Source organism: Dermacentor variabilis, chromosome 8 (genome assembly GCF_050947875.1).
Source record: "Dermacentor variabilis isolate Ectoservices chromosome 8, ASM5094787v1, whole genome shotgun sequence".
Classification (NCBI taxonomy): domain Eukaryota; kingdom Metazoa; phylum Arthropoda; class Arachnida; order Ixodida; family Ixodidae; genus Dermacentor; species Dermacentor variabilis.
Genome location: NC_134575.1, coordinates 69,901,129 through 69,923,601, shown reverse-complemented (window position 1 = coordinate 69,923,601; position 22,473 = coordinate 69,901,129). Strand labels below are relative to the sequence as shown.

At 49.2% G+C, this 22,473-nt stretch overlaps 1 protein-coding gene across 1 annotated transcript in view; it reads left to right on the top strand.

The window, feature by feature from the left end:
- Positions 1-22,473, top strand: part of LOC142591089 (japanin-like) — a 95,192-nt gene that overhangs the window by 7,072 nt on the left and 65,647 nt on the right. Inside the window, exon 3 of the mRNA XM_075703469.1 lies at positions 6,680-6,823. Within this exon, the coding sequence (XP_075559584.1) occupies positions 6,680-6,823 (144 nt within the window). The remainder of the gene's footprint in view (positions 1-6,679; positions 6,824-22,473) is intronic.

The following is a 22,473-nucleotide window of genomic DNA, read 5'->3' as shown; positions in this document are numbered from 1 at the left end:
TTCATGGTCAGCCAGTTATCCAACCTGACATCTGTGATTTTGCAACGCCTGGACTCGTAATCAAAATGGCGGGCACATGTGTTTGCGGCGTGCTTCAGTGGAGCTGTAAGGACTCTCCACGAAAGTGGGGGAGCTTAAATCCCGTCTACGTATGAACAAGCTGCAGGTGTGGGCCCTGTTACTACAGGACACGAACGCCTTGCCTGCCATTCCGGGCTTCAGTGGACACGTGTCTCCTTCGATGAGTGACCGTCGCGTCCACACAGCTGCCGCTCCAGGAAAGGCGGCAGTGTATGTTGATACGCGCTGTCCTCAGGTTTGCCTTTCTCTTGAAAACTGGTGTAACTCATATCAGGAGGAAGTGGCAGTAGCTGTGAAGTTACCCAAGGCAACTGTTGTGGTAGTGTCATACTGCATGAGACCAGCCGGTGGCTCTTCTTCAAGAATTAATCTGGGCTGGTTAGTGAATGTCCGTCGCCAATGCCCAGCGTGTCCTATTTTAGTTGGTGGTGATTTCAACGCCCCTCACCCAGATTGGGGGTACCCTACTTCTAGCCCTCGAGGTCGGCGTGTGCAGGACGCCTTCGCGGATGCGTTGTTTGTACTACAGAACCATCCCGATTCAGCAACGCGAGCTGTGCCTCAAGCTCGACGTACAACGCACGCACCAGATCTTACGTTGTGGTCGGGTCCCGGCACTCCCACTTGGAACCTGGAGCCCGGCTGCTGGGGTAGTGACCACCACCCTATCATCATCGGCCTTCATCCGTCGCAGGCCCGCCGATTGCGCCGCAAGTGTTCCGTGGTCAACTGGGACAAATTTCGCGCCGTTCTCTAAGATACCTCTGTGGACTCGTCACCACTACTTGTTGACCGCATACAAAGCGCGCTCAATGAAGCTACAACCATGAGCTGGGTAAAGGTCGATCGACCGGCACCGGATATCGGCCTGCTCAACTTGTGGGCTGCTCGCAGACAAGCTGAGCTGGCAGCATTCCGAGACCCCAATTCTGCACAAGCACGTACAAGACTGAATTTCCTTACTGCTAAGGCCCGCAAATATGAACGCGACCTCTCGTGGAGGCACTGGCATACGTGGTGTGAGCGGTTTTCATCCAAGACATCGAATGCTTCTCTCTGGCGAACCTTCCGTGCCATGGAACATGGTGGCAGCCGTCCAGACGCGGCAGCCACAGCCTGCTTCGCTGCTGGCTTCTCGCTCGATGATTTCGCCAGAGAAGCAGCCTGGAAGTTTTTCCCGTAGTACGACGTGTTGCCTCAAACAGCCAATGGTGCTTCCTTGGCAGGCATTCCGACACACATCGACAGGTTACCATCTACAGCAGACTCCGAGGGGATTGCAAGCACTTTCACCGTGCCTGAGCTGCTTGCAGCGATAGATGGTACCAGTCGCAAGACAGCACCAGGTCCAGACTCTATTACTTATGAGGCCTACAAGAACCTGAGTTCCGCTGTGCTGCCTCAACTCCTCGACACCATTAAGAAGGTATGGCTAGATGGCGTTGTCCCTCCAGGCTGGAAGTCAGCTACTGTGATCCCGATTCCGAAACCAAGCAAGCCGCCGACTTATCTTGGCAACTTCCGACCCATTTCCCTAACGTCAACGTTGTGCAAGCTTGCTGAGAAAATGCTAGCCACACGAATGTCGCGGTGGCTGGAGCACCACGGTTTCTACCACCCTGCTCAAATTGGCTTCCGTCCATCCATAGGTACTGAAGATGGGCTGGCTGTCTTGGCATCCTCGGTTTTATCGTCAACTCGTAGCCACAGTGTCCATACTGTCCTCGCTATGGACGTCGAAAAGGCGTATGATAACATCAGTCATGCTGCCATCTTGGCTTCAATTGACATGCTGCATTTTCCCCCTAGAGTACTGAATCTTGTCAAATCTTTCCTTGAAGACTGACATTTTCCAATTCGCCTCAATGGTGACGCCGTCGGCTCATTTGTCCCTCCTCGTGGTGTACCCCAGGGATCTGTATTATCACCCACATTATTCAATATTGCTTTCATCCCGCTTGCATGGCGCTTACACGATGTACCCGACATAAAGTTCTTGTACGCTGATGACATCACGGTATGGAGCACTCATCACGACCTGCAGACTCAAGCCACTGCCCTTCAATCAGCTTTAGATATCACGGCGACTTACGCTTCTTCGGTCGGCCTTAGGCTTTCCGTCAGCAAATCTGCTTACATGTCAGTCGCCAATCGCTGGGGCCGGCGTAAACTCTCTGACACACCCATTCGTCTTCATCTATCCGGACCCCCTCTTCAACAATGTTCAACTATAAAAATTCTGGGTCTGATAGTACACGAGTCGGGAACCGGAACTGCTTCGCTCTCCAGCGCTAAAAAGCAGGCAATTCAAGCGTTGCGTCTGATTAGGCGCATTGCTCCTAAAATGGGCGGCGCCAGCTCATATGTTGCGCGACAATTGGTGAAGGCTGTAGTACAACCACGCCTTATTTATCAAGCCCAATTCCAGCATTTGACGAGGGCACAATGGGATCGCCTTGAGGCTGTTAATCGCGAGGCAATGAGGGTCATCACTTGCCTTCCCCGCATCACCCCGATCGTGGCTCTCCAAGAAAATGCGCAAAATGCGCAGCTCAACACACTAGATCAGCTGGTAGCCGCGACGTGATGCTCGCAGGCTTAAGGCCAGCCTTTCACACGCAACGTGTGCTCTCAGGGCTTACGCTTTCTCGAACTCGCTTCTACCACCACCATCGCCAGTTCTTCCTCCCTGGAGTTTTGTAGAGCTGAGTGATAACAAGCCAACTTGTATAGATCGCCCGACATCAACTCACGCGGCGGCGTCGCTTCGTGACCGAATTATAGATCAAGATGCCCACCTTGCGCTTGGCTCCATCGTCCTTTACGTTGATGCAAGCATTAAGGGCTGTGAAACAACCACTGCAATTTATTGCCCATGTGCACCAGCCCTTAATAAGACGACCCGGTTTCAAGTCCAAGAATCACCTTCCTCCTTTTGTGCTGAGCTCCTTGCTGTCCGAGAAGCGTTGTGCTCTGTGGCCGCCTTTCCCATGGTCCCCACGGCCCGCATCGTCATCCGCACTGATGCCCTCCAGGCGACGCGGCTTCTGCGACGCGTCAGTCGCAGCCCTGACATATGCCAACAGATCCATCTTCTGGCGGCACGCATCGCGCAGTTAATATCTGTCGAGTGGATCCCACGCGACCTTCTAAGCTTCCAAAGCCGTGCGGATTCTGCGACCCGTCTAGGGACCTCTTCATCGTCACTGCCTCAACTCTCACCTAGATGATGCCACCCTCCTTTTAACAAGAAAGGAGCACCACCGGCGCCGCACACGTGCTCTCATACCTCCGTGTGCGGTAAACCTCCCCCGCGGTCTTACCCGTGCAGAGGAGGTTGCGCTTCGGAGGATCCGGGTCGGCGTTGCCCTCACTCCTGCCGTGACTAGGAAGTCGCCGCACTTTCGCCCGCTATATCCTCGTCCTGAGTGTCCACTCTGCAAGTCGCGAAATCTTGAAGCCGATATCCACCACCTGCTGTGGGTTTGCCCTGCACTGAAATCGACGAGGCTCCGGCACCTTGCAGCAGCGGGACTCTCGCCGCATAATCTGAGCCACTACGCTACTTGGACGCAGGGACCGCATTATCGATCCCTCTTGGACTCCATTATGTCAGCAAATCTATTTTTATTCATGTAGTAGATAGGGACAGTGGGAATCTCGTTAATGTAATCATCCTTATTCACCCCCATGCCATACCCTTGTATGCCCTGAGGCACTTATCCTCGCACTAAAGAAACACCTTAGATTTGTGTCAACCAAATGATGAGGCCGGATTTCGTAAAGCTATTCAATAATAGACCATATTCCCGCTATCAATCAGGTAATAGGGAAATGTGGGGAATATAACCAACCCTTATATATAGCTTTCGTTGATTACGAGAAAGCATTTGATTCAGTCGAAACCTCAGCCGTCACGGAGGCATTACAGAATCCGAGAGTAGGCGAGCCGCATGTAAAATACTGAAAGATATATATAGCGGCTCCACAGCCGCCGTAGTTCTCCATAAAGAAAGCAAAAAATCCCAGTAAAGAAAGGCGTCAGGCAGGGAGATACGATGTATTCAATGCTATTCACAGCGTGCTTACAGGAGGTATTCAACAACCTGGATTGGGAAGAATTCGGGATAATAGTTATTGGAGAATACCTTAGTAACATGCGATTCGCTGATGATATTGCCTTCCTTAGTAACTCGGGGGACCAATTGCAATGTAGGCTCAGTGACCTGGACAGGCAAAGCAGAAGGGTGTGTCTAAAAACTATCTGCAGAAAACTAAATTAATGTTCAACAGTCTCGGGAAGAGAACATCAGTTTACGATAGGTAGCGAGGCACTGGAAGTGGCAAGGGAATACACCTACTTAGGGCATGTAGTGACCGCGGATCCGAATCATGAGACTGAAATAATCGCAAGAATAAAAAGGGGCTGGGGTGCTTTTGGCAGGCGTTCTTAGATCATGCAGAGCAGGTTGCCATTGTCCCTGCTCGCTTGATGTAGCTTTCAATGACAGCGCACGAATATCGATGTGCTGCAATCAATACTACCTTGCTGCACTACCTCAACGTGCTGGTTTGAGGTCAAGGATGAGCACATTTAACTCTCTAACCTGTGCTGCTCGTAGTGGGGTAGGGAATTGTCACTGAATCAGCCCGACCATTTGTGCTCATTTGGTCACACCTGGTCACTTCACCACTTCGCACCGGATGAATTGTTAATTGTCACTGTGACCGGGTCTCAAATCGTGAATCGCCAGCCATGCCTGCTGCTATGTCTGTCTGCTGTCGGGACTGTGGGCGCAAAAGAACGAATTTTAGAACGCAGGTAATCAAGCAAGCTTCAACACAGGCGAAGCAGTCAGCATGGCGCGAAGTTTCGCTTACTCAGCACGACGGACAGCAGCTATGCACCGCGCCCGATGCTCCCCTTCGGGACACCTTGAAGGAAAGCGGTAGAATCTGATGTTGGGATTCAGGCCTTCTTGTTCATGGCAGCCCACGACGCGTAAGTAACGACGGTGACGCTTTTTCGAGGCTGAGCTAGGTCTCTCCGGATCGGCGTCGCCAATTCCTTCTGCTTCCTGCATTACGTCCCACGGCATACGGAGAGCCCATTTTCGTCAAACTATAGGCTGCGGCGAGCTCGCAGCGTGGCATGTGCGAAGTGACGAGCTTTTTCGCACTCACAACAGGGCAGTAAAACGCGCGAATAAAAGCGAAACTCGGGCTAGAAACGGGCTTCGCCACAGCCAAGGCTTAATACTACCCAAGCTGGTACTACCCAGATAACGTTTCGCGCGCCGCCACCAGGCACCGCTACTCTACCTCAAGCTTCAGCGCAAGACGCCCACGGCTTTGTCTTGCGTCTCTGTTATTTCGCTGGATACAACTGCTCCCGTTCAAGAGCGCAACGCGTCACCAAAGCGCTCGAACGACTTCACAGTATGACAGCGTTCGATAATATTGCTTCGGCAAACTCTGGATTAGCATGTTCCCATTCTTTACACCATATTATTCATAGAAGCAACTCGTGTTCAACAAGACAGCGAAACCTGCCTTATGTATTTTTGTTGTCTGTAAAAGTTTAACTAATAAAAACGCCACAGTGCAGGTTTTCAAGGAGATATACGCCAGTATACGCCAGGAGGAACCTGGCGTATACTGTCCAGAAGTGAAACAGATATACGAGTTGATCCCATTTTTACTCGTGAGAATGACTTAGGAGAGAGAGAGAGAGGGAGATACCATTGAGAGAAAGGCAGGGAGGTTCACCAAAGTTAGTGCATCCGTCTCCGCATTGGTCATGTCAGAATTGCGGAACGAATCTCTCGACATTCAGGCACTGTCAGTTCCGTCTGCCAGAATTGCACTGATCGAGTCGATAGACACCTAAAGATCTCATACACTCAAGCACTAATTGCCTCGTACCGACGCCTAAGACTTTCGATCGGCCGTTTTGAGGATTTCCACTTCCTCAATGAATTTTCATGGTTCCTGAAACTAGCCTTTGCCGCTTTGAGTTGTTTGAAACCACTAACTTGTATGCGCGGCGGTAAACCCCGTTCGCACTTGAATTATTGCCGACCTTACGTTCGACTTCCTCCCTTCTTGGCATCCTCTACACTGTCTTTCATTCCCATTCCCCTCTCCCAGTGCAGAAAATTTGAGGTGATCGCTTAGGCGAGAGACCGTTACAGTACTGCACCTAAATTTTTCAGTTTTCACAATTTCAAAATCACTTGCAGCTACTACTACTACTGCTAAACTCATCGCTTTTGTTCGATCAAATAGGGCGAGCCCTTGACTATTTCCAAGCAAATTCACTTTCAGTGATAGTATGTGCAAAGTGTAACATTATTGTGAGGACTATTGGTCAGGTACGGGTGGAATTTTGCAAATTCCTGCCATTTGCACATTATTCCACTTCTTCGTTTGAAAATTCATTTCGTATCATGGCTCCGCGTTTCTAATTGTCGTCCTACATAAATGTGTTTCTTCCAAATTAGAAATAACTAATTACCAATATAATCTCTTAAAGTGTTCTGCTTGTTAGTGTTTTAAACATTATTACTGCAGTACGTTAATTTTATTCGGTTCGCAGCCTGCAAACAGCTCAGAGACTCTCTACCTCTTGGGATACTCCTCCGAGTTAAATAACTCCAATATACGTTGCGTACAATCAGAGTACCACAATAGGACAGGCGAAACTGTCACACGAATACTCTCCACGTCTGTCTACAACAAGGTAAGCAAAACCTATAGCATCTATCGCTAGGTTACCTGCGTTATCGTGATCACACTTCCGCCTGCCCATACAGGCGAAGTTGCTGGATCACCAACTGTGATAACAAAATTTGGTCTCAGTGACATGAAACAGCCGTTTAATAGCAATCGTAAATTCTGATATTGTTGATTTTTATATAACAATAGAGCGCTCGCACTTTACATACATATAAAAAGCTTATTTTGATCTGGTGTTTGTGGCGTTGTTGATATATGCGCCCAGAAAATGTTCAAAGATCCCTAGCGGTAAAATTCATGCATAAAGTATTCTGCACACCTCTTACTGAACTTGCCGTGCTTAACTTGGCTGCCGATGTACTCCTTCAACACCTTCCCCCAGCTGTCGCTATATTTACCGATTCCCACGCGGCCTTACACACACTCGCCAAGAAGGATCGCGCTCCACTTATCGCGCCACGACTCTCCTTGAAGCTCTAATGCGCAGAACAAATGGGCTGCGATATCGTTCTGCAATGCGTTCCTTCCCCCGCTGCAGTCAATGCTAACGAACTAGCCGATCGCCACGACCACAGTTCGGACTCTCCCGAGCTAATCGGGCCCTAATTCTCCGTCTGCGTATTGGCTGTGGCAGAACTGCTGACCGAATCTCTCGACATTCAGACACTCTCAGTTCCGTGTGCCAGAAATGCATTCATGGAGTCGGTGAAACACTCAAACACATCCTACTCGGCTGCGGTGGTCACAGTTCAGCTCGGGAAACACCAATCGCCTCCTAACGACGTATAAGACTTGCTTAAATGATATTGCGCGACATAAAAACGACACGGACGTGAAAGAAGACGACACACCTTGCGCTTGGTGTGTCGTCTTCTTTCACGTCCGTGTCGTTTTTTTGTCGCGCAATATCATTTAAGCAATGAATTACCAACTTGCCCGGAATGCTGCTCTCATTAAGTATAACACTTCCCATCGCCGTCTTCAGGATTTCCATATTCTGAAGTGGATTTTCATCAGTTGTTTGAAACCACTGACTTGCATACGTGGTTGTAAGCCCCGTTCGCAGTTCGCTTCATGACGGTCTTACACTCGACGTCCTCCGTCCTTTACATTCTGCGCACTCTCTTTCATTCCCATGCCCCTTTCCCCGTGCAGTAGCGTTGAGGTGACCTCCTAAGCTAGAGACAATTACAATACTGCACCTAAATTTACATTTTCCCCTATTTTCAAGATCACTTACTACTACTACTTCACTCATTGTTTTACTACTACAACTACTACTACTACTACCACTACTACTACTACACTCAACGCCTCTTACTGCCATTTTGGCAAGCGGTTGCGACATCAAGCACTCGCAATAACCAATCTACTTAGCATCTGTAGGCTAGCAGGTTCGGTCACTCCTGTGGTTTCATGTATTCCCGGTTACTTGCAGTCGTCGTCGTCGTCATCCTCATCATCATCATAATCATCATCATGATCATCACGGTTTTTGTTTGCACCACTGCATATAAAAGGTGAGACACAGCTATTATATACTTTTCTCGTTATCCCTCAAGAGAAAAGTATATAATAGCTGTGTCTTACCAGTACTCACCTACGGGGCAGAAACCTGGAGGCTTACGAAAAGGGTTCTACTGAAATTGAGGACGACACAACGAGCTATGGAAAGAAGAATGATAGGTGTAACGTTAAGGGATAAGAAAAGAGCAGATTGGGTGAGGGAACAAACGCGAGTTAATGACATCTTAGTTGAAATCAAGAAAAAGAAATGGGCATGGGCAGGACATGTAATGAGGAGGGAAGATAACCGATGGTCATTAAGGGTTACGGACTTGATCCCAAGGGAAGGGAAGCGTAGCAGGGGGCGGCAGAAAGTTAGGTGGGCGGATGAGATTAAGAAGTTTGCAGGGACGGCATGGCCACAATTAGTACATGACCGGGGTTGTTGGAGAAGTATGGGAGAGGCCTTTGCCCTGCAGTGGGCGTAACCACGCTGATGATGATGATGATGATATAAAAGGTGAAAAAGACTGAGCTGGAGAGAAAGCCGAAATTTCTTCTTGACAAAGCTCCGGTCTCCCAGAAAGGCACGGTAGCGGATGGTGTATGAATATAATCTCCCATAAAGTGTGGATTTAATAGTGTTAAGCACAAGTACATGGAGATACTTTCATGTTATTACATAGAAAGTAGTTATAATACAGTTGCGTGATATAAATCCCATAATACAATTACAATCTTCTATAGAATGCAAAAGCAACATATATATATATATATATATATATATATATATATATATATATATATATATATATATATATATATATATATATATATATATATGTATATATATATATATATAAAGAAGTGTACGAATATATAGAAGAGAGCGACGTACATTGAATAAGCACAGCATATTGCACTGACGTTTCGGCTGGTGGACCAGACTTTGTCATGTGACTTTGACAAAGGCTGGTCCAGCAGCCGAAACGTCAGTGCAATATACTGTGCTTATTCAACTTACGTCGTACTCGCCTTTCTGCATTTTACTACCGGGGCAAGCGTGATTTCCTCAAGCCATATATATATATATATATATATATATATATATATATATATATATATATATATATATATATATATATATATATATATATATATAACAAATTTCGCAGGAGTGTACAATAAACACAAGTTACCATAAGGAAATGTGTTTTAGAAATTATTTTAGATCCTTCCAAAGATGTATGTGCATCTATGTTACAAAAATGAAAATTTGCGTATAGGCTGCTAGTTTCCCTACAGACACCTCGGCTGCGCAGCCCAGGTCGTCATCACATTCTGGATGTTTAGAGACGCGAAGACACCCTTTGCAGCATCGAGTTCACAACGGAAACCCTGCTGCGCGGCCCGGGCACAATCGCTGCAGTGGAAACCGGGATTCTAGGAATTATAGTTACAAGTGTGAACGTATAAACACAATGAGTACATCATAAGTTCTGCGGAACTGTTAGAGAAGTTAACAGTACATATCTATAAGAATAAATCGAATATTTTATTTTTGTTTAGAGATAACACATCAACATTTTGTTCGTGGAAATAGTTAAGCAGGGAAAGTAGTCTATGTTTAAGGTGTTGACAGCCATGATTAGCACGTGAGAAATGGATCTGCCATGGTGCGGGCGACGATATGAATATGTACTTCTTTTTTCCTCTAAAGTTTCCAAGGTTACGAATGAATGGAGATTTCCCAGCATATCATTTCTATAGCTTAGTAATGTTTTGAATTTATATATGACACGAGCTCTCATTGTTCTGTTTTTGTTGGAAAAGCTCTTGCGTGTGTTCGAAAAAAGAAACGTTCGCTATCGCCCGAATAGCTTTCTTTTGAAGTATTTCCAGCATTTGAATATCTTGCGCTGTAGTGTTACCCCATATACGTGAACAGTAACTGAGTTGTGAATGGAAAAGAGCATAATGAATAGGACGCTTAACTTTAAAAGGTAAGGCACTTCGATTCCGGTTTAACACGCCAACAATTTTTCGTATCTTAGAGCAAACATGACTAATTTGTTCATATTAGGACATCTGATCTGTGAAAATTACGCGTAGGGTTTTTATGGATGGCGTAATGTTAATTTCATACGAACCCAAAACAATATTATCTCGCCATGTAGCATAACTTCCGGGAGCATGCAAAATAACGCATTTTGTCTCGGTTTCATTGAGGATGAGGCCGTTTGCCTCGTACCATGCTATAAAACCAAGTCTATAAAAAGCAGCTTGCTGTAGGCGTTATTTCTTTTACATATTTACCTGTAAAGAAAACAGAGCACGCATATGCATGCGCGACAAATTTACACATATCACTTACTTGTACAGCATGATTATTGTAATACAGGAAAAGTATAGGGCCAAGGATGCTATGTTGGGGCACACCCGCTGTCAAATGTTTTATCTGCGATCTGTTCTCAATAAATTCATAAAAACTGATATCGGCTTTCTAAATAAGATCGGATAAGTTCAAGTGTTATTCGTCGGAAGCTGTATTTTTTCAGCTTCATAAGCAGCAATTTGTGGTTCACTCTAGCAAATGCTTTGCTGAAGTCTGAGTATAACCCTAAGGTCAAAAGTTCTTTTCAATGTTCTCTAGAATGAGGTCGTTCTGTATACTTAAAGCAGTTTCCGTAGATCGCTTTTTCTCAAACCCGTGTTGACAGTTGGTTAGCAAGCTCTGTTATTGCGAAAAATTATCATTAGGAAAGTTTACAACTTTTTGAGTCCGTTTGATAACACAGAAAGTCTAGAAACTGGTAGATAATGGCCAAAATCATTTTGTCGCCTCCTTTGTGGATAACTAGTACTCTCGCTGCCTGCATAATACGCTGGAGAACTCCACTTGAGAGGGAAATATTAAAATCATGCATTACTGCAGGTGCAAGCGGGTCTATGCCGTACTTAAGTGGCCTAATTTCTAAGTCAGCTACATTTCGACTGTGGATATTCTTCGACGATGAAAATGTAATCACCTTAGGGATGCTTGTAGGCTTTAGGAATAAAGATTCTGTTAATGAAGCTGAATTCATTGTACCTTGAATGCCGTGATCTACGCATCCTACTTTGATAAAGAAGTTGTTAAAAGGGTTCGCAAGTTCTGTACCACCTGCAAAAGTGTCATAAATGTTCAGCGTATCTGTTGGTGTATCGATTGGCTTCCGATTTATTGTTTCGTTTTTCCCCATACCTTGTCACTTCGGCTCAAATCATCATTGTTAAATATACGTCTGTAGTAGTCATTTCTCGCCTTTTCTTTTTGTTTGTTGAATTTGTTCTGAAGGCCCCTCGCCTTCGCTCAGGGCGTCCACGAACCGCTACCAGCACGACAGAGGACCAGTGGCGCAAAGAACAAAAACCGCTTTAATTTACGATATAATGAAACACTCAATTACCGCAGCCTCGCGGTCAAAGAAGCAAGCAGCAAGGAAGCAAAAGCAAAGAAGCAAGCAGCAAAACAGCGAGGCAACAAAATGTACAAGCCAAAGAGAGCCACGAAAGAACGGCCGTTACTGTTATAATATGTGCTATGCGGGAGTGCGAAACAAACATACGAAGACAGTGCGCCGTGCGGGGGCGAAGAGGACGAATCTTGGCAAATACCCGCAAGAGAGTCATCATCATCATCGACGCCGACTCGGGAGCGTCGGCAGTGGCGCCTCAAAAAGCGTGGCGCGAGAGTGTGGCCCGTGGCCCGTGGCGTGAGCAGTGCGCGAGGTTCGGCGGTCGACGGAAAACAGCTTCCTCGCTGGGCGTCTGGCCCAGAGGAGCCATCGCCGCCTGCGCCAATACGCCACACCCGAAGCAACACTGTCGCCCGCTGAGAGGTTACCTCGCCCCGCTCTTCCGCTGGGCACTGGTCCAGGAGGGCTGGCGGTCCTGAACCGGGGCGGTCGAGCGTTCGGGTTCGCGGCCACAGGGCTACCCCGCCAGCTGTGGACGCGACCCGGTGACTGCAGCCGGCTACCTGAGCCCCGCGAGGCAGTCCGACCCGGCCGTCCAACCCGGCTGTCCGACCCAGCCGTCCGTCCCGGCCATCCGACCCAGCTGTCCGACTCGGCCGTCCTACACGGCTGTCCGACCCGCCGGCCGACACTGCTGTCCGACCCCGCTGGCCAGCATCAGTTCCACGAGGACTCAGACAAGGCGACACACGCTTCCGCCGGAACTGTACGCCAATCATAATACACCGATCCATAGACATAGTGCATGTCGCCTACGAGGCATTTTGGGAAATTGTCACTTGTGTGTGCCGTTATCTGTGTCGTGTACGTCAATACAAGTCCGATGTGTGTTTGTGCTTTCGCGTGCTGCTTCTCCCTTCTTCTGGAGTGATCCGGCCCCAATAACATCACAGTTACAAACCATCAACCAACACAATCTATCGGTCGATAACAGAATGCATAAAGCGCAGAAAGCAAGCAAGCACCGAACCAGGCGCGCAGACACAGTTCCAAAAGCGAACAACAAGAGCACTCTTTCCGCAGACACAATGCAGAAACGCTTTTTCCCCTGCTCTGCAACACGCTCGGAAATAAACCTAGACGGGCCACGCCCCACCAGCGCCTCCCCAGGCCCGCGCCTCGGAAAAAAGCCACGAGTGCCGTCTTTGCTGCCTTCTTATGGGGCAGCTCCCTTCCCGGCAGTCCCCGCGCGAGTTCTTACCATAACGCGATCGGTGCGCATGCTCCATGCGACGAGTGCCGTTGTGGCGCGCGTTTCAAAGGCTTCCCCCGTGCCCTCTGCAGAGAGGGCCCAAGGGCCCTACACTCCCTCTCGTACAAGATCGGACACCCGCCTGGGTGTCCAACGGCACTACGTAACAGCACTATGTAACAACACTATCTAACAACACTATGTAACAACACTATGTAACAACAATATGTCCAACAGCACCATGCATCGTCCTAGTCGAGTACATCGCGGCTGTTGCGAAGCAAAATGTTCGGCGCAGTTTGGCACGTGATGGGCTGGAATGGTGTCTGGCGTCGTTCGGAGCTCCACGTGATGGCTCCAATTGGCATGCGCTCAAGGCGTGCGCTCTTTCAGAGACAATGCACTTTTCGCCCAACCGACGCTGGCGCACATCGGTCGCCTCAGTGAGAGGCCGACGACGTAGGTGATGTTTCGATCGGCCGCCGTGGCAGCTGGGCTGGTCACGTCCGTTGGAGTGGTAGCGTGGCATTCTGCGTAAGGCGAGGATATTCAAGGACAGAATATTAAGAGATAACGGATGCAGGGCATAGCCGCGTTAACTGCTGAAGTCGTATAATGATTGAAGCACGGTTAGATGTGTGATGGGCGCTCGTCGAACACTTTGAGGTCGTGCAAGCTTACGGGCCCTATTACTCTGCTGCCATGTTTTTCCCGCAGTAGGTACACCAAGCTAGAAATACGTTTCGCGATCACGTAAGGACCATCACATCTGGGCGCGAGGAAAGCAGCAAACCCTTTTGCAGCATCGCTGAGTGGGTGCGTGCGGCGGAGCACTTCGTCGGCGACCGCGAACTCCAGGAGCAGCCTGCCTTTGTTGTACTGGTCCCCATGTTCCAGGCGGGCAAGGTCCAAGTTTTCCCTGGACTCCTTTAGAGTGTGGGCCTGGCGGCTGGAAAGATTTTGTGTGAACGTGGAGTAATTACGAGTTCGTAATTCAGAGTCGTTGGTGAATATATGCTCAATAGGAAAACGGAGCTCGCGACCGAGAAGAATCGCCGCTGGCGTAAACCCTGTCGACCGGTTTACTGTGGTCCTTGCGGCGAAAGCCATCTCCTGGATACGAACGTCCCAGTCCTTGTGCCGCTCAGTGAAAGCCGCCAGCATTGTCTTAAGGTTTCGGTTCACACGCTCCGTGATGTTGGCTCGAGGGTGGTAGCGTGTCGTCCTTTTGTGCTGCACGCCAAGAGCTTTGCGAGTGTCAACGAATATCCTGCCTTCGAAATATGTGGCATTTTCTGTGATAAGCTGCGCTGGGAAACCGAAACGGGTGAATGCTTCCAACAGCCTAACCCAGATTATCTTAGAATGCAGCTTGCGTAGCGAGTACAGCTCTAACCATTTGGAGAAATGGTCAGTGACCAGTAGCAAGTATCGATTCCCCTTAGCTGACCTGGGGTATGGGCCCATAACATCACATGCCACAATTTCCCATGGGTATCGGCTCACAACTGGTTGCATGAAGCCCGGTGGCTTTCCTCCCCTCGGTTTCACCGTCTGGCAGGTAAGACATGTGCGAAGATATCTGAAGAAATGCTTTCTCATGTGCGGCCATGTCGCGACGCAACTTCTGAAATGTTTGCTTGCCGTCGCTATGACCGGCGAGCCGGGTGTCATGAAAGTACTCTAGAAAAGGCTTGCGCAGCTTCCTAGGTACAACGACACGGAATGGGGACTCACCGCAATCCGTATCGGCAGCAGGTATATACCGCAAGAGTAGGCCATCATCTGCTTGCATGTAGCAGTCGTAGTTGCCGCTACCGGCAGGGTTGGCGCTGTCCAGTGCCTTGCGTATCAAGTTGCACTGGTCATCGCTTAGCTGGGCGTCGAGTAGCTGCTGGCGGGAGATCGGTGTTCCCCAGGCGTCCGCAGGCACTGCCACAGCCAGTACTTCGGGTACCGGCTCGCCTTCCCCGGAGAGTGGTGCTCGAAACAGGGCGTCAGCTACCTTGCTGAAGGAGCCTTTCCTGTATTCTACTCTGCAATTGTACTTCAGAAGAGGGAGGGCCCAACGGGCTGAACGGCCGGCTGGGTTTTGTAGTTTTTACAGCCACGTCAACGCCTGGTGGTCAGTCTGAATAGTAAAGTCAGCCCCATCCAGATACATGTCAAATTTCTTTAGTGGAAATACAATTGCTAGTCACTCTTTCTCTGTTACGGTATAGTTCCGCTCTGCTCCTGTGAGATTGCGACTTGCAAAACCCAGAGGGTGAAGCTTCCCTTGGTGCTTCTGAAGCAAGACTGCGCCAATGCCATACTCACTTGCATCGGTCTGCACGGTGAATGGCAGGTTGAGGTCGGGAAGCAGCAGACGTGCGGTATCGACGATAGCCGATGACAGAGCCCGAAATGATCGCTGCTCAACGTCAGTCCAGTACCAACTGGCACCTTTCCGTAGGAGCTGGTGGAGAGGTCTTGCCAGGACAGCGCAGTTCGGGATAAAGTGGCGGTAGAAGCTCACCATGCCCAAATACCGCTGCATGTTCTTGACGTCTGTTGGTGGTGGAAGCTGCAGTATGGCCCGGAGTTTCTCCTCGTCCGACCGGAATGTGCCTTGCTCGACAATGAAACCTAGGAGTTTGATTCTGGCCGAAAACAGTTGAACCTTCCGGGGATTAATGGTGTTGCCTGCGGCCTGGATTCGTTGTAAAATGGTGGCTAGGTGAAGGAGATACCCCTCTAGGGTATTCGAGAATACTACCACGTCATCCATGTAAGCCGTCGCATAATTGAATTTGGCGTCTTGAAGTGCAATATCTATTACACGCTGAAAGGTTGCCGGTGAATTGCACAAACCGAAAGGCAATCGGACAAATTCGAACAGTCCCCGATGGCAAGTAAATGACGTCTTTGCAATATCACAGGGGGCGATCGGAAGCCCCTACTACAGTCTAAAGTAGTAAAGAACTTTGCGGACCCAAGTGAATACATCACTGAATCGATTGATGGGAAGGGATACGAGTCTCCAACTGTGACAGCGTTCAACCGACGGTGGTCGACACACAACCGCACCGTGCCATCTTTCTTAGGTGCTAGTACAACTGGGAACGCCCAAGGGCTCTTAGACGGTCTTACTGCACCGGTAGCGATCATTTCGTCTCGCGCACTATCAAGAAGTGCTCGCTTGTGGGTGCTCAGGGGCCGCGGGTTGAAACGAATTGGGCAGGCGCATCCAGTGTCGATCTTATGAGTCAGCACATTAACGCTTCCAGGAGCTTCCGTGAACATTTCGGCAAATGGTTTAAGCACTGTCTCGATTTTGGTCTTCTCCGCCGGAGATCCTGTGAAAGACTTCAGAACAGTGAGAATACCACTACCAGTCTCGGAGACCGCAGAGATATTGGCGGTAAACAGATTTGACTGTGGTTCTCCTGGCTTAGTCATGAACTTGAGTGGATGTGCATGCATGCCGTACTGGTAGGTGCCTTTAGAGAGATCGAGAACGATTCCTGCTTTAGCTATGAAGTTACGGCCCAAAATCACAGGACAAGAAAGTCCTGGAAGGTGTAGGAAGCGTTGCCGGAATTTTTTTATCAATAATGGCAACCGTTAACCGGGCCGCTGACGTAGCTGACGCAACGTGAGCGGATGCCATACGAAGGGTCGTGTTTACACTTCATAAGTGTTGACGTTTCGTCTCGCAGGCGTTTTTGACACAATCTCCGAAAACGGAAACAGTAGAGCCGGTGTTTAACCCTTTGAGGGTAGATTTTTTTCGCCATATGCGACCACCCAGGGTGGTTTTTTTTTATTGCACATTAAAATTCTTCTGAGGGACCTATTTCAAAAAGATTTCCCGTAATTTTTCTAGGGTGACCGTAAATAAAAAAAATGTTTTGTGTTGGCTTATATGTACTATTTATTCATGAAAACAGCGTCCACACGAGAAAAATACACAAGAAGAATGCGCAAACGAAAATTTTTCGCAAGTCTCAAATGTTCCTCTTGGACTAATATTTCTTCAGCATGTGGTAGTCCTTGAAGCATGGCTCCACACAGAGCGGTTTGTTGCACTCAGCGCACATATACCTTGTGTCCTTGCGACGTTTTTGCTGCCGAGTGGTGTTGGCGCAGACGTGGCACGTCCTCTGGGTATTGCTTCCCTGAGCAGCTGTGGGAGGCAACTTCTGAATAAAGTGTCGCGCTGTCAACCTCAGAATATTTTCTCCAGTTGGCCTTCCCCGTTTGCTTTTCTCAGTGTGATGTTCTTCAATGAGTTGGCTCACTATTAGCCGTTTGAACTCTGCATATTTTGTTGTCGACCCGGTGTCCTCACGAAAGAGAACGAACGCGTTGAGCAGCGACATGTCCATAAAGCGAAAAAAGCACTTCTTATTCCACTTCATTGTCTTCCTAATACTTTCGGAAAAGCTCAGCTGCATGTCAACTTTGTCTACCAGTCCCATTTTTTGTTGTATTCTAACACGCATTTCGGCTTCTTCTTCCTTTCACCTGTCCTCCAGTCCAGCTTCTTCGTTTCAGCATCTCCGCTCCATGCATTGTTGACAGCATGTGCACATCTCTTCTATCATGCCACTTCAGGGCCAGCATGGTGTTCGTGTGAAAGCTATCAATTTGTCCTTGCTGAAGCTTCTTTGCGAACTTTGGAAGCCCCCTCCTATTTGCTCGCACCGTGACATAAGCACTCGTCTGCCTGCTGTGGAGAAACTTGAACAGGGTTGGGCTGGTATACCAATTATCAATGAACAGGGAAAGTCCCCTGCCGAGAAAGTCTCCAAGCAGCTCCACCACAACAGACCCTGTGAATCCCAGCTCTTTCAATATGGTCACAGCTGTAGTAGCTCCTGTGTACACGATAAACCGCAAGATGTAGCCTGTGTTGACGTCACAGAGCACAAACAGCTTTACACCAAACCGATGCCTCTTAGAAGGAATATACTGTCAAAAAGCAAGGCGTCCTCTCCAAGGCATCAGAGACTCGTCAATGCACAAGCCTTAAAAAAGGAACAAAAGTGCGGCAAATCTTTCTTGTGTTGCTTCCATCACCGGTCTGATTGCTCTTAGGCGGTCTTCTTTATCTGTGATTGAACTGAAATGCAGCACTCGCTTCAATAGGCAAAATCGGTTGGCGGAAAAGACTGACCGGAAAAACGGAGTTTCCAACATCGTATCTTTAGACCAGTATTCCCTGACAGTATTTTTCCTCACCAGGCCCATCAACAGCACAACCGCTAGAAAGCAGTAAAGTTCTGAGACGTCGGTCTCCTGCCACTCCCTGAGTCGCGACTTTCGGGGCAGACTACGCTCGTGAGCCTTCTGTTTTGCGTACTTGTTTGTTTCGGTTACAATCTGCAAAACCAGACCTTCGTCAAAAAAAAAAGCTTGAAGTAGTCGACTTCTTTTGCGTCTGGGGGTAGCATAGAGCTGGACACTTGTCCAGAATGTGTGGCGTCAAATGCAAACAAGGAGGGAGAAAAGTTACCTCTGACCCAGTAATCATCGTCATGCCGCGAACGCTTTTGAGATGTTGCTCCTTCGTCAGATTCTGAGTCTGAACTGTTGAGTAACTCCTCATCTGACGGGCTCAGGTCCAATGAATGTGACTCCGACCCGGTACTTGGGCAGTAGTCCTCATCGGAGGAATCGCCGCTCGACTCACTTGCTGCAGAGCAGCCAGCGCGCACGTCCATAGCGTAATCGAACTGTGAGGTGAGCAAGCTCAAGAAAAATGGGCGGATATGCGCTCGTCAAAAAAGTGAAGCGCCGTGTCAAACTTCCGCTCATCCTTCAATCTTATCGTCAACCACAGGCACTTAGTTTTCTGAGTCTCCAAAAAAGGAAACGCATGCACGGCGGCATCCTTCGTATGCGGACCCCTGTGAGCAACAAACGAGCGAGTAACAGGCAGTCACCCTTTGAGTGATAAGAACAAGATAGCCATTAGTTTTGCCAGCGAAATAAACCGAACCCGCGTGCAGAACGAAACCAAAACTAACCGCCGATGCGCGCGCGGTAGCAGACGCGCCGGAGAAAAAAAACTATACAACGAAAACCGAAAGAGAGAGACGCGAGAAAAAAATTACATGTATTCCTACATAGTGGCAGCACATGCCAGGCAAGAAAAAGTTAGAAAATTGGTGCTCGTTTTAAACATACAAACGGTGCCGTAAATATACGGCATCGACCATTTTGGGACCTGTTCACGGCGCCGTATATTTACGGCATCAACCCTCAAAGGGTTAAAATAGCAGGTACTTCTATTCCGGCCGTTCTGACCGCTACCAATGGTGTTTTCTCAAGGTGGTCGTCAAGAAGACTGAACGTAGACGGCAAAGACCTCACCATTTGTCCGAGATCCTGGGCCTTCGATCTGGGGGGGGGGGGGTGACACCTTTTCGGTACAGCTACTACCGTTGATGTCGTTGGTGATTCGAGTGTGAGGAGCCGTTTCTTTGCCCCTCTCCGCTGCCGAGGTTGTCCGTGGCTCAGCGCCGTGACAGCAGAATGGAGAGACGAGCAAAACTCCCGGCTTTTTGTAGTCTTGGAAACGCCTGCCCCCGCTCGGTGCTTGACGGCCGCTGCAAGATGTTTCGATGTTGAGAGTGACACTGCGTGAGGGTCGGCTACTACCGGAGAGGTCGTTCCGGAGCCTGCATGTTGCGAGGGGACGTCGAGGCGCGGTAGGTCGTTGGCCGGCGACTGGTTGTTGCTCACCACCGCCGGCCCTCGTCGTTTCCCTGCTGGCGGGAGCCAGGGGGGCTCGGACACTGGCTCTTGAAGTGGCCTCGTCCCCCACACTGCAAGCAGACTGGAATGTTCCTGCGTGTATCTTCTGCGCCTGATTGGGCGGCAGCCGCTACAGGCCTGCTGCCATCCCGAGTGCCTCGCAACGTTGTTGCAGGTTCCCGGACTGGAGGCGGGAAAGGTACCTCGGTGGGAAAGGTGCGGTGAATGAACAGATCCAGCGCCCTTGGAGGTGGTACCATGATCCACGGGCTTGCAGTTAGAGAACCGCGCCAGGCGCAAAACGGCTCGAGGGAGGCTTGAGGCGGGGGTGGGGGCTGGTAGGTGAGCTCTGCCAACATCGCTGCCTGAATATCGGACGCCGCTTTAGCGAGATTGTCAAGTGAAGAGAAGGTACGGCCCCATAGATAAGCCTGAAAGCGTGGGTGAGATTGCCGGATTGCCCGGGTGACTCTTTTCGTTTCGGGTGCTGAAGGGTCTGCGCGCTCGTAAAGCTCCTGAAAGGACCATATGTATTCTTGGAGGCTTTCCTCCTCCGCCAGACAACGGGCGCGAAGCACGTCTTTCATGCTGACAACGTAGTCGGGAGGGGGGAGGAATTCTGCTCGGAGTAACTTTGGAATGGCTGGCGACGACGCCAGCGGGCGGCGGACCCAGTCAGGGCAACGGGCAAAACACGCTGAAGAAGAGCGTCATCCGTAATGGCTTCCACATTGCGGTAATCTTCCATTTCCTGAAGGAAGTCCGCCACCGATTTCTTATCTGTGTGGCCTTCATATGTAGGCACAGCGAGCTGCATACGGAAACTGGCTGCTGGGGTTATGTTTGTTTGATGCTCGAGCAGCGCGGTCAGCTGGGCAATAATGCTGGGCATACCTTGTGCGGGCGCGCCCTGGTCCTTTTTATCAGGCATCGTACTAGTGTTTTCGCGAGTATGATTTACAACTGCGCCCTTCTTGACTTTACCCGAACGTAGGTGCATTAAAATGCCGGCGGTGAATATTTGGTGTTGAAACTGGACGAGCGAAGCGGTCCGACGGAATTGTCAAGCAATGTCAAGCGGTTTTGAGGAGGCAGGATGGCGCGGAATAGCGGGGTGCAAGGAGAGCGAGAGGTAGAACAAAAACGTTCAGTGAGCTCACGTGGGTCAGAGCCGTTAGGTACAGATGCGTGAGGTGTGGGACCCGATGTCAGAGCGAAACAGGTAGGCCTAGGGGGATTGCGAGCTGCCTCGAGATGGCGGCGGTTCCCTTGTTCCCGTGTTCGTGGTCCCTGCGGTGCGGAAGCGTACTCCAGAAGAAACAGAAAAAAAAACGAGAAAAAAAAGCCCGTTGGGCGCCAGATGAAGGCCCCTTGCCTTCGCTCAGGGGGTCCGCGAGCCGCTACCAGCACGACAGAGGACCAGTGGCGCAAAGAACAAAAACCACTTTTATTTACGATATAATGAAACACTCAATTACCGCAGCCTCGCAGTCAAAGAAGCAAGAAGCAAAAAAGCAAAAGTAAAGAAGCAAGCAGCAAAACAGCGAGGCAAGAAAATGTACAAGCCAAAGAGAGCGAAGAAAGAACTGCCGTTACAAACCATCAACCAACACAATATTTCGGTCGATAACAGAATGCATAAAGCGCAGAAAGCAAGCCAGCACCGAACCAGGCACGCAGAGACAGTTCCAAAAGCGAACAACAAGAGCACTTTTTCCGCGGACACAATGCAGAAACCCTTTTCCCCCTGCTCTGCAGCACGCTCGGAAAGAAACCTAGACGGCCACGCCCCACCAGCGCCTCCCCAGGCCCGTGCCCCGGAAAAAAGCCACGAGTGCCGTCTTCGCTGCCTTCTTATCGGGCAGCTCCCTTCCCGGCAGTCTCCGCGCGAGTTCTTACCATACCGCGATCGGTGCGCATGCTCCATGCAACGAGTGCCGTTGTGGCGCACGTTTCAAAGGCTTCCCCCGCGCGAGCTGCAGAGAGGGCCCAAGGGCCCGACAATTCCTAAACTTTATATTCTTTTCATTTTGACAAATCCCGGCCACGGCGGCCGCATTTCGATGGGGGCGAAATGCGAAAACACACGTGTGCTTATATTTAGGCGCACGTTAAAGAACCCCAGGAGGTCAAAATTTCCGGAGTCCTCCACTACGGCGTGCCTCATAATCAGAAAGTGGTTTTGGCACGTAAAACCCCAAATATTATATATTATATTATTTATCATTTTGACAACTCCTTCGACTTGATATAAGACATAAAGGTTATTTCTTTTTTGATTTGCCTAACGAGTCCTTTCAAAATCCACAGCTTGCGCGACTTTCTTCGATTCCGATAGTTTTCAAGTGGAGTCGATCTGAAGTACAGCGTTTTAAGTTTGCTCATAAATTTATCATATGAGTCATTGGCCTCTTCAATGGCAAAAATATCGTTCCAGTTTATTTAGCGCACGGCTTCTCTGCATTTATCAAGCGTTTGAGCCGATATCTTACGCTACGTTGTCTTTTCGGTGAACGCACTTTAGCGGTGACTTTACGTTCTAGAAAAAGATATATAGGCGTATGATCGCTGACGTCACAGCTTATGACTCCCGATTTCGTGCTATCGATAGTCGAGTTTTTTATGAAAGCATCTAGTATTGATGATGTAGTGACTGGTACACGCGTCGGTGATCTGATGATGCTGCAGAAGTCA